This window comes from Sinocyclocheilus grahami, unplaced genomic scaffold (genome assembly GCF_001515645.1).
Source record: "Sinocyclocheilus grahami isolate Dianchi unplaced genomic scaffold, SAMN03320097.WGS_v1.1 scaffold93.1, whole genome shotgun sequence".
Taxonomy (NCBI): domain Eukaryota; kingdom Metazoa; phylum Chordata; class Actinopteri; order Cypriniformes; family Cyprinidae; genus Sinocyclocheilus; species Sinocyclocheilus grahami.
In genome coordinates, this window is record NW_015505272.1 from 1,540,194 (window position 1) to 1,557,798 (window position 17,605).

General features: G+C 37.7%; 1 protein-coding gene across 1 annotated transcript in view; it reads left to right on the forward strand.

Annotated features, from left to right (window-relative positions):
* The window catches only part of LOC107587547 (multiple C2 and transmembrane domain-containing protein 1-like), a 202,866-nt gene that overhangs the window by 146,027 nt on the left and 39,234 nt on the right, over window positions 1-17,605 (forward strand). The window contains exons 11-16 of the mRNA XM_016275362.1: window positions 2,441-2,444; window positions 3,313-3,415; window positions 4,238-4,339; window positions 4,671-4,745; window positions 6,400-6,519; window positions 14,507-14,626. Of these exons, the coding sequence (XP_016130848.1) occupies window positions 2,441-2,444; window positions 3,313-3,415; window positions 4,238-4,339; window positions 4,671-4,745; window positions 6,400-6,519; window positions 14,507-14,626 (524 nt within the window). The remainder of the gene's footprint in view (window positions 1-2,440; window positions 2,445-3,312; window positions 3,416-4,237; window positions 4,340-4,670; window positions 4,746-6,399; window positions 6,520-14,506; window positions 14,627-17,605) is intronic.

Sequence of the window (17,605 nt, forward strand, 5' to 3'; positions counted from 1 at the left end):
AAATCCTAGAATCGCCCCAGCATCAAAGCATTATGAAACATTTCCACAGAAATAAGTAGTGCAACTGTTCATCAACAATAATAACAATGATAATAATAAGAAATGTTTACTAAGCATCACATCAGTAAGTATATTACACTGATTTCTGAAGAGTAGAAATCATATTTGAATATAGAAAAATTTCTGAAGGTGCTGAAAAATGGAGTAATGGCTGATGACAATTCAGCTTTGCCATCACAGGAATAAAATCTATTTTAAAATAAAAAAATAAAAATAGATAAATAGATATTTATTCATTGATGAATAAATTAAATGATGGCAGAATGTTCATTTTAAGTGAATTATTTCTTTAAGGATGAAGAATGTAATTTTTGCACCACTAATGACATCAAACAGAATCGCAAATATAATGGTTCTTCTCAAATACTTCAAATCATCTACCACTGGTCAGACAAACAGATAGCATCATTGTCATGGGTTTGAGACTATTAAAAGTATTGAACACTGAAAAATATTTGTTTTGCTTTAAAGATTTTGCAGGCACCGCCAGTCCTGATTTGACCACTTGTGTGGGAAACAAAGCTGAGAATTGCAGCACAAGAATATTAATCAAGGCTGCACAATCGGTTGCAGACAAGGTGTGAGGCGGCAGAAATAAACAGGAGTGACAAAGAGCGAAAAGACAGAGGGAGAGAGTGAGAGACAGAGAGAATTAGAGGCAGAGACGTAGAGGTCATTAGCACCGTCACTCTTAAGGTGGAGCATCTCGCGAGGTTCCTCTCCGCTAAGCGCTTTGCGTTTGCCATCTCTCTAATCGCCTAATCGACGCCTTTAATTAAGACATGCTCAATGGCAGACCAACCCCTCCCGTCTCACCCCCTTCAGCCTCCCCCTTCCCGCTTGCTGCACAGTTGTGCAATCGCCCCTTTACTCGCTCCTCTCCGGGGGTCCGGCCCACTACGTTGACCTCGTAGCTCGGTCTGGCGTTCCCAGGGGAACCGTGGCCTCCTCATGAGCTCTGATTTCACACTCCTCTCCCGCCACAAAGCACCGGCGCACAAAGCTTTTCTAAGAGCCCCGGCTCGCTCACGGACTCGCCGTCTCAATCGGCCCTGGCACCGAGGTGTCAGCCAACAAGGTTACGGGCCACGGAACAGTGCCTCCTCTAATAGAGAGCTCACTGGAGACAGGGAGAGTCCAGGAAAAGTGGAAGGCAAGGAGAGTGAACATAAAAGATAATGTGGCCGAGAGAAAAAGAAAAAGAGAGGGAAATCTTAGTTCTCGTTCTTGCATCACCGAATGTGGTTTTTTTTTGTCCCACCCCTCTTTTCTGTCTGTTTTTCATTGTAATTAATTGAGGCTTTTATCTGGAGTGCCTCCACTCCAGGCCAGCAGGATAAATGGTGACAGTGTGTAAAACCAACAGTATTTAGGGACAGGAGACTGCTTTCCTTCTGAATAGAGCCACTCAATACTTCACATAGATTGCTTTGGATGCAGGCATTACTCTGGCAGTAGGCAATTTCATTAACACCCAGTTTTCAAACAACAGTAGGAACTGTTCTGCCCTTGCTGCCATCAGTGTGTTTGTATATGATAATCCTATGGGCGGTTAAATGCTCCTCTCATCATGCAGGTACTTCTGCTTAACACCGTTCCTGCATTTCATTTAAAGCTCCTTCCAGACCTGAAAAATGTAATTACCGTTTTGTACATCAGCGCGCCGCACGCTCATCAAATTGCAGCCGGAATGAGGTTGAACTCATCTCGCTGGTCTGTGAGGATTTGCCCAGAATTAACCCACGGATAGCGTCTGCTCGGCCACACCTGGGGAGTCAAAGTTTCATTCAGTGCGAAGCGTGTAATTTGCTCAGACAGCTGCCTCACGAACACGTAGTAGTTTGTCGCCGAGGATGACCGAGTGTCACCGCGAGGATATTGAATAGGATGGTTCACTTTCCTGCGCCCTTCAATATACATTCATTTAAGCAGATGCAAATAATTTTTGAATGATGAAAATACTCACGACAATTTAAATGTTTGTGTGAATATATTGTAAATGAGTGATTGAAATTAGGAAGATGATTTAATTCATTTTTTTAAATAATTTTTTTTACAAACACAAAATAAATAAACATTTGAATCCATAATTTTATCTCCTAACTGAATTTCTGTAGCTTGTTTTGCTAATTTTATTTCTACTACACCATGAACATTTTTTGTGTAAAATTAATTTAGTCAACTTATTTTATTATATCAGACACATAATAGTGTAATCACTGCATTTAAATAATAAAAAAGTGAATTAAAAATATATGCAGTCTGATCAATATACCCCTCAAATTGATATGCTTGGTGACAGCAAAGACTTTCCATTGATCACTGTGACATTTATTTTGCTTGTCAACTAAATGTCTTTGCTTCTTTTATTCACATGCAGGAAAGTGAATTATTTTATACTGCATTTTAACTTTGCAGCATGTTATAAAATAACCATTATGGATGTTATTTTTTGCCCCAGCTTTTAGAAATTATGCTCTGCAACAAACAACAAAAGTGCTCCCAATTGTTTTGTTTAGAGATTTGTTTAATGATTAAAAAGTTTAGATCAAAGCTGATATGAAGAGTTTGTTGTTTAAGTTTTCATTGAGAACAATATTCCTTTAAATTATAAACATTTATTTACATGTGTATATAATTAGCTGATTTCAAAGCATGTAGGACAGTGGATTATATAAATGTCTCTAGAGTCAACTTCTTATAATAATATATTTTGTTTACAGGATAATGTAGTCAGGATTATTCAATTAAGCTTTGTATTGGTAGTTGAAAATGTGACACATAAGTAAACTTTTTCTTTAAGAAGAAAATGAACTTTTGTTTGAGATTACACTCCCTCTGCAAGTACAGCCATTGTGCCGTTTGATAATGTGCCATACATAATTTCTTATATTAGTTCGAAAATCAAGAGGTTGTTCCATTGACGTTTTTTTTTTCATAATATTTCAATCTTCATGGCTGGAAATTCATTTGCGAATTCCCATGGAAAGCTGGGTAATCTAGCCTCTCCTTGGAGCGCTCATCTCTTAAAGAATAACCTCATTTTCTTTCATTAGACTTCTCCTCTTTAGCCTACTTTTCAAAGATAGCATTTCAAATGGAGAATTGCAGCATCTTTTTTTAACCCCAGCACAATGGAGATTGTCACCAAGGATTTAGATGAATCACATTTTTTGTCATGACTTAAAAGATCTTTTCAGTGTTTAATATTAGTCAATGACTTCTTCCCCTACCCCTTTTTTCTTCAACTAGCAATGTGAAAGACATCCACTCAGTCTTAGAGGTGACTGTCTATGACGAAGACAGAGACCGAAGTGCCGACTTCTTGGGCAAAGTGGCTATTCCGTTGTTAAATGTAAGTTTTGAGCGTGCAGACTTTTTCTTACAACAGTGAATCAGTATCAGATTAGACAAATGCACGAAAAAGTTTTTCTTTGAATTTTTATTTAAAAACTTGGCATCCCAGCAGGCACCGGACGTCTATGTAACGTCAGGTTGACGTTGGACATGACGTCAGACAGACGTTGCATTTTGGTTGAAAATGAAAATCGGGTTGACGTCAATATTTGACGTTGACTTAACATTGGATTTTGGTTACACAACCTGAAAACAACAAAATATCAATGTCAGCTGATGTCAATTTAACATTGACATTAGATGTTGAATTTACATTGAATTTTGGTCAGCCGACGTCGCAACCAAAATTTAACCAAATATCAACATCTTATGACGTTGTGTGCCTGCTAGGATGTGTCTAACCTTTTATTGATTTTAGAAATCATAGAGTAAGATGTCAAAGTGAGAAAAACACACACACAAAAGTTTTTTAAAAAATGGGAGAAAAATCAACAAAGCATGTGTCTACCCTTCATTGATTTTAGTAATCATAGAGTAAGATGTGAAAGTGAGAAAAACACTGGGGGAAAAAGCTACTAACAAAAACAAAGAAGAAAAGAAAAGATAAGGGGGGACGCAATGTGCGCTCCCAGGCTGATTCCCCAGGATAGTTAATTTGTGGCTGACAGTGGTTGGGCCGTAATGAACAGGTACTTGTCAGAGCCGCCACAGTTGTTTTGGGCTCTCTGTCAGATGCAGCAGCTGGGGTTCAAAGGTCACATGGAGAGTGTATTCAGCAGGGTATTGCCAGACAGACGGCTGTCATGTCCCTCTCCCGCAGATCCAAAATGGAGAACGCAAAGCTTACGCCTTGAAAAGCAAGGAACTGACAGGGCCAACCAAAGGGGTCATCTTTCTCGAAATAGACGTGATTTATAACATTGTAAGTCCCACTCTCTTTTTCTCGCTTGCTTTTTTCTAGCGTTTTTCACTTCTTTATCTGCTTGTTCTCTTCAGCCTCTCCCGGGTTGTCTGTCTCTCTTTTAATTACTGAAGACTCCCCTTTCCTCAGCCTTTTATTTGTGCTTCTGTGTACCGCTGTGTGTGTGTCCGTCCGCCATTTTAGGCGGGAGTGTGAGAGAGCGTCACATGGCCGTGTGGTGTGGAGTGTGTGAAATGGAGGGATGTCTTGATATATTAGATCGTTAATGACGCATCTTGATCTCGACGGTGGATTATTGCATTCAATTACACATGAAGTTTATATGTTGCAGGTAAAAGCAGGCATGAGAACTTTGATTCCCATCGAACAGAAATACATCGAAGATGAGCCACGAGTGTCCAAACAGGTAACGAGAGCACTTTAATCGCACCTTTGTTGAAGACATTAATAAAATCCCGCCCAACACAAGTTGTAGACAGCAGTATCTTTCTCCTCGTCTTCCCCCCTCTCTCTCTCTCTCTCTCTCGCTCCTTCTCCTCATCTCTTCCTTCTCTTCTGGAGGTGCTGAATAGAAATGTCAAGCTGTCAACGCTGGGGGTGCATAAGTAGATTGGCCATCCTTTAGTTTGGACCTCAGTGGTTCTTCTGCTGTGCTTCTTTTTGTCACCCTGTTCAATGTCTCCCCCCATCCCTGACAAAGAGCTGAATTGTAGGGGTTGTCCCAAATCAGACCTGTCACTGAGACACTGCTTGGGACAAACACACACACACACACTGAGTGCATGCTAGAAAGTGCCCACTCTGCACTTTTCAGTGTGAATTTGCCCCCCACCTAAACTGTTTGTGAGTGAGACACAAACCGAACGGCGAGGGCAACATATCAAATTTATCTCCACAAGATTTGCTTTTACTTCTTGATACTGTCTCCTCAACCGTTGAAGCTCACTTCGTCGAACACATATTTTATTCTTTAGTAGTTTGGTATCGCATTTCACCTCGAATGTACTTTGATTAGTCCCAAATGACAAACACAAATGGCCTACTTTAAAGGGATAGCCCGAATCCTACACTTCACCACAGTAAATGTGGATATTTACTATGATCAAAGCTGTAGCGTTTTAAAGCCATTATACGACCAGGAGCTTTTGATCTTCCCGTGAACATAGGAAGAAGCGGTCATTTGCAGTTCACCCGCACTCAGAAACATGAATAAGACCATTTTATTAAAGAGGAATAACAAAAAAATATAATAATAAATAAATAAATAAATAATTCATTCATACTCCTACAAATACAAAGATAGATATGATTTGTTTCATTATTTTGGTCTAGTATCGTTTTTTGGTGTTATTCCCTAACAACATCACTAAAAAGTAGTTTCCCCATTATTTCTAAATGTTGATCTATAATTATTCTAGCGCTGTTAGACCTAAGATTTTTCCACATCAAATTATGATAATTTAAAATGTATGTTATATACACTACTGTTGAAAAGTTTGGGGCCTGTAAGATATTTTTTTAGTTTTTTTTAGTTTTAGTATACTCGCCAAAGCTGCATTTATTTAATCAAAAACACGGTAAAGATTTTTCTTTTTGTAATAAAATATTACAATTTAAAATAACTGCTTTCTATTTGACTAAAATTTTAAATGTAATTTATTGCTTTGCCTTACTCCATTCCTCAGCATCACATGATCTGTCAGAAATCATTCTAAAATGCTGATTTGGTGCTCAAGAAACATTTTTTTATTATGATCAATGTTGAAACTAGCTACTTAATGAAAAATCACACAAAGTGTGATTCTTTTTGTTTCATTCCTTGATGAATGTAAAGTCAAAAGAACAGCATTTAATTGAAATGAAAATCTTTTGTAACATTGTAAATGTCTATGCTGTCATTATTGACAAACAAAAGTATTACCCTTTGCTGAATGATAGTATTACTTTAATATTTTGAATGGTAGTGTATGTAGTTTAAAAAATGGATTTTAGTTTTAGTATATTTGTTTTCTCATTGTGAATCAGTTTAATTGTGAAGTGTTGTCTGTTCTGTCTCTCAGCTGCTGCTGCATAACTTCAACAGAGTGAGGCGCTGTATAATGTTCCTGGTCAATGCTGGCTGCTATATCAACAGCTGCTTTGAGTGGGAGTCTCCTCAGAGGAGCATCTGTGCCTTTCTGGTAAGGACCAGTATGAATTCAACCACACCAGCAGTCGCATACAGAGGCTCCAGAATGTTTCTGGACACATTTATGTTTGGCAACAATTGAATTTCATTATATCAGATTTAAAATATAAATAAATATCTGGATATTTTCTGGTTGTCAAATGGATTCGACTTTATATTAAGTGGCCTTAACTACCTACATTTAAATTAAGCATTTGATACAATGCACTTATTGTGTACAAACATGTTTTACATTTATATTTTTAAAAAATATCTGCATGTAATAACATCTGTAATTAATTTCTGTAATTACATTTATTACACTGTAATAATACATTTACTACACCTTAAGCCACCCTTAAACCTACCCATACCACCAAACCGGTCCCTAACAAAAAAACAATATGAACACAATAAGTACATTGATGTAAGTACATAGTAGTTAAGGCCACTTAATATAAAGTGGGACTGTCAAATGTTAGTGGATCATGTTCAGAGTTAATGTGATGAACTACACCTGTGGTTACTCTGGAACACATTTATGAACTTTATACATTCACTAAAATGACCTTGGGATAAATTGATTGCAAAAATGCCTCATAAAAGTGACGTTAACTCGGAGAAGAGTACTCTGGTATTTTGTTATCAATAGCAGATTTGAATCGGCAAAGAAATTCTGTTTCTTTTCTCAGAGTTAACATAATTTTTCTAAGCCATTTTTTGCAACCAATACATCCCAAGGTAATTTTAGTGAATGAAGTAAGTTCTCCTCGGATCACACATGAGTAACCATAAATGTAGTTCATCACATTAACTCTGAACATGATCCACTAACCAGAAAGTATCCACGTAATGTACATTTATCATTACTTTTAACAGTATGTCCACTGTTTTATTATTCAATACCTAACAAACATTTTTTTCTTTGAAATGTTTTGCTTCAAAAGTGCATTTCTATATATTTTCTTAAAAATAATTGGCACTTGATTTGGTATTTTATTTCTACTTAAGTGATTTTCAAACATTTTAAGTGTGTTTAAAGTGCCCAGATACTTTCTGGGGCCATTTCACGTACACACTGGACTTTATAAAATATAGTGACAAGTTCTGTGGTGATCCATTAGGTCCTGTGTGCACACATTTCCCATCTCTCCGTCTGTTGTGTTAAAAATGTCCAGAATTTTGCCCATTTGTCTTTGACATCCTCCAGCAATTCTCTCAGATCTCAGGCACCTCGGGTGAAATCATCTGAATTCACGACAGTCTCTTTCATAGCGTGGTGCACCTTCAGATTTTAATTGGACAGTTGAACCTTCATGAAAAGGACACCCTTTGTGAGTGGGCCGTGTGACTAAATGCTAGCACAGGACAAGCTGGCTAATCTTTGCCTGTGATGCTGCATAATTTGCTGTAAGGCCTGTCTGTTTCGGGACTCGCGTGTCTTTAAGTGTCGCAGGGTAGGCCATTAACATTTGCTGCTTGACACATTTTAATTTCAGTACACTTCCGAAAGCAAAAGCCGAGGGCACATGCGTGAGTAGAGGGACAGCTGTATCGATCAGCTAACATTTTAGTTGGACATTTTTTTGGTTGGTTGTCGGGGGAAAAAAACATCAATGAAAATGTCAGAGGAAGAAATGTCAAGAGGTTGGAGGAGAATAAAACAAAAACAATCACATTGCATTTGTCCTTAATGTTCAGATGCTTTGTTTATTCATTCACATTCAGTTCAGTACGTCTGACCTGAACTTCCAAAGTTATAAAAATAGCTTTAAAAAGAAGAAAAAGAGTGTTTTTTTTGTTACTTCTTTTTTGTATTTTCTTCACAGTTGTCCCATTAGCTGGTAATGTTATTCTTTGGAGTCTAAATCTCCCTCCTTAAGAGCTCTCTTAATCATCACACTGATTTCTTTCTTTATCACCAGCCATCTGGTTCAGGTGAGCCTTCACCACTGTGCCGAGACACACATCTGTGCCGTTCTGTCAGCCGCTGACAGTTGTAAGCTAAAAGAATACAATAGTCAGACACCGGCGGAGGTGATTTTGCATTCAAGAGTTGCAGAACCTCCGGTGCTTGCCGCACAAAGGTTAGCCAAAGCAAAGGGGCTGCTCGCGATGCGCAGATAAAACCAGCTGCGAGCGGCGGCGGTGGCAAGCCTTCTGATTTGCTATTCTGGTATTTTTAGGTCTGTGCCTTTTTGACATTTTAGAGTTCTTGTTTTTAGCTTAGGTTTTGAGGTTGTATTGGTGTTTTTGTTTATGTTGTTGGGATTTTGTTGCAGAAAGTCTTCCAAAGATTTTTTTTGTTTGTTTGTTTGCTGGTGCTCCAAATACTCTGCTCCTTTTCTTAAAGGTGAAGCGTGTAAGTAAAACATCGTGCTGGATCTCAGTTTAATATGCAAAGTAGGCCATTTTTATGTTGAAAACTTTTAGGCAGCCATACCTGCTTGACACAACCATGGCAATAGTTAGGGGGTGGGACTATCTGTTTGATGACCAATAGCTGACAGCCATCCTTGGCCGATACATTTCTTATTATCAGTGTTGAAAACAGTTGTGCTGTTTAATATATTTTTTTGTGGAAACCAGGTTTCTCTTTTTAAAGATTCTTTGATGTATATAAAGTTCAAAAGAACTATAAACGTCTTTACTGTTATTTGCAATCAAACGTATGTGTCCTTGCTGAATTAAATTTTTAATTTATTTAAAAAAGGCATTAGTTTGGGGGTCAGACTACCTATTTGACAAGCAGTGGCAGATTTTTTAAATTTTTTTTAATGGTCAATGTGGAAACCTTGTGCTGCTTAATATTTTTGTGGAAATGATTATTTTTCCAGGATATGTTGATAAATAGAAAATTCAAAAGAACCTAGTTTATTTGAAATATTTTGTTACAATAAAAATATCTTTACTGTCACTTTTGATCAATTTAATGCATCCTTGCTGAATGAAAGTATTAATTTATTTGACAACCAATGGCCAAGAGCCATCATTGGCTAAAACATCTCTTATGTTATGTTGTACTTCTAAATATTTTTATAGAAACATGAATAGAAAGTTGAATAGATTGATGAATAGAAAGTTCAAAAGAACATAGTTTATGAAGTCTTTATAACAATGCTAATGTCTTCTTTACTGTCACCTTTGATCAATTGAATGTGTCTTTGCAGAATGAAAATATTAACTGATATTGGACAACCAATGGGCAACAGTCATCTCTGCAAATTTCTTTACTGCAAAAATCTTTACATGTGTGTTAACTTTTGTAAGCCGTACATTCATGATCGCACACGGCCGGCCAGTCAAGACGACACAGCTCATGGCATATTCACAATGAACAAAGCTCGGAGAGTATGTGTGCGTGTGTGTGCTCGTTCAAGTGCGCGTGGGTGTCCTTGTGAGTGTTTGTGCACGTCTGCCTCCCCTCTCCACGAACACCTGTAAGCTGAGCGTTTGCGCTGGGTGAATATGGGCCATTGTTCTGGCTGGCAGAGTGGTGCTCATAAAGACCACTCTGTGCCAGCCCTCCCCGCGTGCCACTCTACCCCTCCAGCTCCTTATTGCTCCCGCACCAACTCTTCCTCCAAACAAATTTGCCGTAACTCTACCTGCAATTTGGCCTTGAATTGGGAGCAAATAGAGCAGGTATTGTGTGTCGTGGGGAATAAGAGTGGTGTGTGTGTGTAGAGAGTAAGGAGAGGGAGATATATTGGAAGGGGAGAGGTAAGGAAATGATACCCGGCTCCTTTATGTGGGGTAAAGTAGGACTCTTATCAGTGGGAGCACCCAGACAAGAGAGCTACTACTACAGGAAACTGGAGCAGCCTTCACCTGCTTTGCATTTAGATAAAATACACCCGCTCCCCAAAAAAAAGAGACAGGAAAAGAGAAACAAATGCTTCGGTGTGTATCTTCACGATTACAACCCGCGGTGTGCTACAAGGTGGCACCTTTCTGCTCCATGTCACCTGTCAGCCAACGGCTCCGAGAATGTTTTATTTATTTATTTATTTTATGAGACAAATTAGGAAAAATTGTATATATTGAATTCAGCTTAATCTGTTAATATTACACCCAAAATTTATTTAAAATCAGTAAACTTTTATATTGCTGATAAATTTTTTTTATATATTTTTTAAATATAAAAATAAAAAAATACAATAAAATAATAAAATAAAATAAAATAAAATAGTGTTTCGGCTTCTATGGAGCAGTGTACCCCATATGACCCCAGATTTTTGTTGCATGTGGATTTATGTTATTGTGTCTTTTTTAATGATGAAATTATGATATTATTTTCTTCTGAAAATTCATTTTTTTTTTTTTTTTTTTTTATTATGGTCTATAAATGAAATACCACAGATTTTGTTGTTAGACCTTAAGATGTTGACCTTAAGAGCTGACATGAACTGTTCTACAGAAATCGTGTTTTAATAACTAGTCAATAGTGAAGATTTCCTGTTTGAGCACATGTTTTAGGAATGCTCTTTTTCAAGAACTTTCTAATTAGATTGAGATCAAATCACAGTGAGTCTGAAAAACAAGGAACGAAAGCATTTCACGACATGCCAGAAGATGGCAGTGCGGCATCACTCAATCCAAACATCCCCACCTAATGAGTCCAGCCAAAAAGCAGATGAGTTATTGACGTCCATAATCAGCCTCTCATTCTGCGTATTTCTACCCACTGTTGGCACTATTTAAAATAATCAACACAATGTGATGACTTAATTTCTGAAGTCCAAGTACAGGGGCTGTTGTAGGCTGTGTTGGTAACACACTTTTAATGTGCTAATTCTCAAATGCCTGCTCTGAAGTGCTCAAACCTGCACTCCACAACACAAAGTGCCAAAACGATATTGAAATTGGCTGCCAAAACGTGCCCGTCCTCCATTCCAAAAATCCAGCGAGATGCTGAAACACTTGGCCGATCCAGATCGTTCTCCCGGTTAGAGCAACGGCTTTTGTTAAGGGACTTAATCTCAAGTGCTTTCGCTTGGACAAAATCAAATAGATATTTAAAATGAAATCAAATTTACATGCTACTTGATGTTAGAGATGGATGTAGCGTGTATGAAAATGCTAATATCACTTAGTTGTTTGATATTCCGCTTAGTCAAATTCATTAGGGAAGTGAAACAAAACACACACTGTGTAGGCATTCTTTCATCATGCTTCAGATTCACTTCTTTTCTATTAATTTCATACATAAAAACTCATTTTTTATTCTAACATACCCTAATTTTAGAAAAAATGTAAGCAATAGATATAAGCATTTTCTTCTACTTGAATAAAAAAAGACGTCTTTGTGATGTCCTTGTCTTGGACAAGAATCCTTGTTGTCCTGTTATATTACACCGAACCAAAGTTGAACTATAATAGATATTGATGGTAACAGCAATAGCGATTTGTGGATTTCTTTTGGTGCTTTTTGTAGATTAAAGGACTGACAGGAAATTACATTTCAGATGCCGTTTAATGAATAGATGTCATGCTCTGTATTAGGTTACTGTTGGTCATTCATTGTCATTGTAAGACGGGATCCATGCAGGTGGAGAGGTTACAGTACATGCCCTGAGTGGAACACTGCGGCTCTGAAGTACAGGAAACTGAACGCCGTGGCTCCGGAATGGCCGCCAAAGCTGGCGAACTGTCTGTGAATATCTGGATGCGCTCTGACAAAGCCTCTTGTCGCGTGTTCGCAGATTCGGTTTCTCCTTTTCCTCTCTATCATCCGAACCTTTTTCTTTCCCTTTCAGTTTGTGGTCCGTGGCCGTTCCCTCCTCTCTCTTGGCCGCGGGGTTGTGTGAAAGAGAGAAGGGTCACTTCCAAGCAGGCAAAGTGTCGGCTAACATCAGCTGTCAATCAGACTCTGGCCCTCAGCTAGAATAACCAAACTTAAGAATGGAGTCCAGCGACAGGTTAAGGAACCACTATAGGCATATGAAAACAAATGGACGCTGCGGAGTAGAGACAAAGAAATGGATTTTCTTTGTGAGCGATAGATTCACGAATGACTCCCTTGGCGTGAATTTAAATTCCAATGAGTGTATTTTGTAATTAATTGAGTCAGGGGCTGAAAGATAGAAAACGAAATCTGTCAAAGTTTGTTGAAGGCTGATCTGTTATATTTTAAATATTTTTAATACTAAATTAAGTCATTATGATTTTATGAATGCACATATGGAAGATATTAATTCAAAGTGATGACATTCTAATTACTTTGTCTGAAAAATATATTTTGCTCTAATTAATGGGACAAGCTACAGATGTTTTGCTGAATTTTGCAAGAAATGTGTTTGCTAGGAGTATTACTGTAACTAGAATTACTAGAATACCAAATGTTACAGAATTGTATTAATTTTTTTACTGGGAAGTGTTTTTCTGTAAGCAGCTTGTGCATATTACATATTTTGCTATATGCAAATTCTCAGATTAGTTCCTTTATTGCATATTAAGTGCACCATTTACATTTGTAATTGTATTGATCCATTGTTTTCTGCTTTATTTCAATGTAGCTTATTTGTATTAATTTCTTCAAAGTATATTTGAAGCTTTAATATTAAAATTGTGAGAGAGGTCATTTAAAGATAACATTTGAACCAGTGTTGATAGTACGTATATTATGCATGTTAGAGGTGCCTAATTTGTGCCCCGAGTCTTTTTCCCCCTCGTTGAAATGTTGAGTGTGTGCGCATTGGGTAACAGTGCTGTAATGGATAGTGTGAAGGGCACGGAAATACATCTGACCTGTTTCGGCAAGATTCTGAGATTTTCCACTGCTCTGCATGTGTGTTTGTGGGCATGTCCGGTCCAGTCTGATTTAATACTATGTAAACTTTTCGAATGTAACGAGGTCTTTGTGGAGTGAGTTTATGTATAATAGCCTCTCTGTGGATGCATGGCTTAAGTGCATTTCATATACTGTATAAGGATACTTGATTTATTTTACAAACCTGAATACTTGCACTGAATATCACGTTTGATCTTTTTGTATTCAGTTGGGTTAACTTTAACATTTATTAGTGTAAACTCTTAAAGCTCATCAGCCTTCTCAATCTGGCAGATTCATTTTTATTATCTGTGAATAATATTGCCATGGCTGTGATTTGTGCTTAGCTCTAAATATGTCTCACAGAAACAATCGAAAGGTGGAGATTATTAATTTTGGTTTTATGCATTTATTCGTTTTACTTTTTAAAATTTAGTTTGGATTAATGGCTTTGCTAGAAAATATTTTTGGCTCTATTCATTGTATTTTACAGCTCTTTCAAAAATGTGAAGTTTCATATGAGGTAGATTGCAGTATATAAAGTTAGTGCTCATAGTAATTAGTTTCACTTTTTTTGGGGGGGGAGGGAAAATGTTAAAAGAACTATATATAGTTTTTGTTTCTTCTTCAGTAAATAAAGCTAAAAAACAAAAATATCAAATTGCTACACCGTGTTTTATACTTTTTATGGAGTATGTGAACATTTGGTTCAAGCCGTGGGGTGATGGGCAGTAGGGTCACATTTACTATAGAGTAAGACCAGAAACATGCTTTTTGCTTTATGTTTTGAACCTTTATAATGTTATTTAAGGAGAATGAGATTTTGTTGCAGATGATTGGACTCATTCATTGTGTTTTCACATTGAACGACTTTAAAAGCATCATCTGTGCTCACACATGACAGACTGTGAAAAATAATCATTGTGTTACTGTTATGTATTACTGGTTGTCAGGTGTTCTGAAGGTATCCAATAAAAAACGAATTTAGATATGAAGCAATTAAATTGAGAGATTAGAACAGTTTCCAAAAAAATATAAAAAGTTACAATAAATCACAAATGTTGGTCTTTCTGAGCTTTCTAATTTTAGTTTTTGAAAAAACTGACATAGTTTAGAACCCAGTCAAATGATTGTTGATGTGTTTTAATGTATGTTTTATAAATACATCTTCAGAACGATGTCCTTACCTTTTGTTTGTTCATTTATTGTTTGTTCTCTCTTTCTGTAGCTTTTCGTTGTGGTTGTGTGGAATTTTGAGCTCTATATGGTCCCGCTGATTCTCCTGATGCTGCTGGCCTGGAACTACGTTCTCATTGCTTCAGGGAAGGACACGAGACAGGGAGATGTGGTGAGTTCTGTCACACACTGACCTGCACCTGCATTTCTATCTAATACTCTTTCTTTCTTTCTTTCTGTATTTAATATTTATAAGTATTAAAATATCTATTAGAATTCCAAATATTTTGTCTCATTCAGCACTCATAAAAACTTTTGAAAATGATTGTTTTTCAAAGTACGGAACAGGTGGGAACTCGAGCATTTCTGCGTGGCACTCCAAGCTGTTTATTTATTGAAATATTTTAATTAAAAAGTGTCAGTGCTGTGGCTGCTAGCTTGTTATCTGAAAGCAATGCAGCCGTTTACATAAACCCATGCTTTGTGCTTTATTTTTATAAATGCACACTCAGAGAGGACTGATGTACTTTTGAAAGGACTAATATTCCCCCAGTGGAAGTGTCCCATTCATGCTTTCATCACTACACTATAGATGTCAGGCTCCCTGTGCCTGGCAGGATGTCATTTCAGATAACTCTAACTGTAGCTCTGCGCTAAACCTGCTGACACATAAATGGAGGCTGCGGTGCTCCAACAGTCCAAGCTGTTTTTTTTTTGTTTTTTTAACTGAGACAGACAGAAATGAGAAACGGAGATGCTGCCCAGCCTAGATGGCAAGACTTACTCTGAAAATTTTCCAAGTGTTTGTATGACATCTGACTATCAGCATCGCATGGTTTTGTAATGTGGTGCAGCATGTCTCATGCACAGAATGCAGTGGATGAGCGTGTGCGCTCAAATATTCTGTATGCATGGAAAAGGAGGGTAAAAGTGAGACTCTAGGTATGAACAAACACATTTTGCTATAAGTTTGATTGCATCATATAATAATTGCTGTTAATATTGTTCATCGTCTGCAGAGAGCTGGGACCAAAGTAACAAAGGCTACATCAGTAACACACTGCGCTGCCAGGGACTCAAATCCTGCAGTGCCAGATGTGTCCCCCTGCTTAAGCCAGTACATGTCCAGGCCTGTCTGAAGTTTGCTAGAGAGCATTTGGATGATCCAGAAGAGGATTGGGAGAATGTCATATGGTCAGATGAAACCAAAATATAACTTTTTGGTAAAAACTCAACTTGTCGTGTTTGGAGGAGAAAGAATGCTGAGTTGCATCCAAAGAACACCATACCTACTGTGAAGCATGGGGGTGGAAACATCATGCTTTGGGGCTGTTTTTCTGCAAAGGGACCAGGACGACTGATCTGTGTAAACGAAAGAATGAATGGGGCCATGTATCGTGAGATTTTGAGTGAAAACCTCCTTCCATCAGCAAGGGCATTGAAGATGAAACGTGGCTGGGTCTTTCAGCATGACAATGATCCCAAACACATCGCCCGGGCAATGAAGGAGTGGCTTCGTAAGAAGCATTTCAAGGTCCTGGAGTGGCCTAGCCAGTCTCCAGATCTCAACCCCATAGAAAATCTTTGGAGGGAGTTGAAAATCCGTGTTGCCCAGCGACAGCCCCAAAACATTACTGCTCTTGAGGAATGGGCCAAAATACCAGCAACCGTGTGTGAAAACCTTGTGAAGACTTACAGAAAACGTTTGACGTCTGTCATTGCCAACAAAGGGTATATTATAACAAAGTATTGAGATGAAATTTTGTTATTGACCAAATACTTATTTTCGACCATAATTTGCAAATAAATTCTTTAAAAATCCTACAATGTGATTTTCTGGATTTTTTTTTCTGGATTTTTTTTCTCATTTTGTCTCTCATAGTTGAGGTATACCTATGATGAAAATTACAGGCCTCTCTCATCTTTTTAAGTGGGAGAACTTGCACAATTGGTGGCTGACTAAATACTTTTTTCCCCCACTGTATATATATATATACATATGTCACTTGAAGCTTAAAGCTGTTTGTTGGCTGCTAGCTTGTTATCTGAAAGCAATGCAGCCGTTTACATAAACCCATGCTTTGTGCTTTATTTTTATAAATGCACACTCAGAGAGGACTGATGTACTTTTGAAAGGACTAATATTCCCCCAGTGGAAGTGTCCCATTCATGCTTTCATCACTACACTATAGATGTCAGGCTCCCTGTGCCTGGCAGGATGTCATTTCAGATAACTCTAACTGTAGCTCTGCGCTAAACCTGCTGACACATAAATGGAGGCTGCGGTGCTCCAACAGTCCAAGCTGTTTTTTTTTGTTTTTTTTACTGAGACAGACAGAAATGAGAAACGGAGATGCTGCCCAGCCTAGATGGCAAGACTTACTCTGAAACTTTTCCAAGTGTTTGTATGACATCTGACTATCAGCATCGCATGGTTTTGTAATGTGGTGCAGCATGTCTCATGCACAGAATGCAGTGGATGAGCGTGTGCGCTCAAATATTCTGTATGCATGGAAAAGGAGGGTAAAAGTGAGACTCTAGGTATGAACAAAAGCTGCACAGAAGAATTCTTACAGGCATATTCTCTCTCTCTTTCTTGATAGACTTTTCAGCTTTAGTTATAATCACTTTCTTTTTATTACAATACAGACAAATTTTTTAATTACATTTTTATTACATTGTATGCCAATATACTGTATATATATATATATATTGTTAACAAGTTTTGCTTATTTACCACACTCTAAAAAATGCTGGGTTGTTTCAACCCAATGTTGGGTCAAATACGGACTAACACAACTGTTGGGTTAAATTTTGGTTACATTTTTAAATTAACTTTTTAACCCAACAGTTGGGTTTGTCCATATTTGACCCTTTTTTTTGTTTTTTTTACTGAGACAGACAGAAATGAGAAACGGAGATGCTGCCCAGCCTAGATGGCAAGACTTACTCTGAAACTTTTCCAAGTGTTTGTATGACATCTGACTATCAGCATCGCATGGTTTTGTAATGTGGTGCAGCATGTCTCATGCACAGAATGCAGTGGATGAGCGTGTGCGCTCAAATATTCTGTATGCATGGAAAAGGAGGGTAAAAGTGAGACTCTAGGTATGAACAAAAGCTGCACAGAAGAATTCTTACAGGCATATTC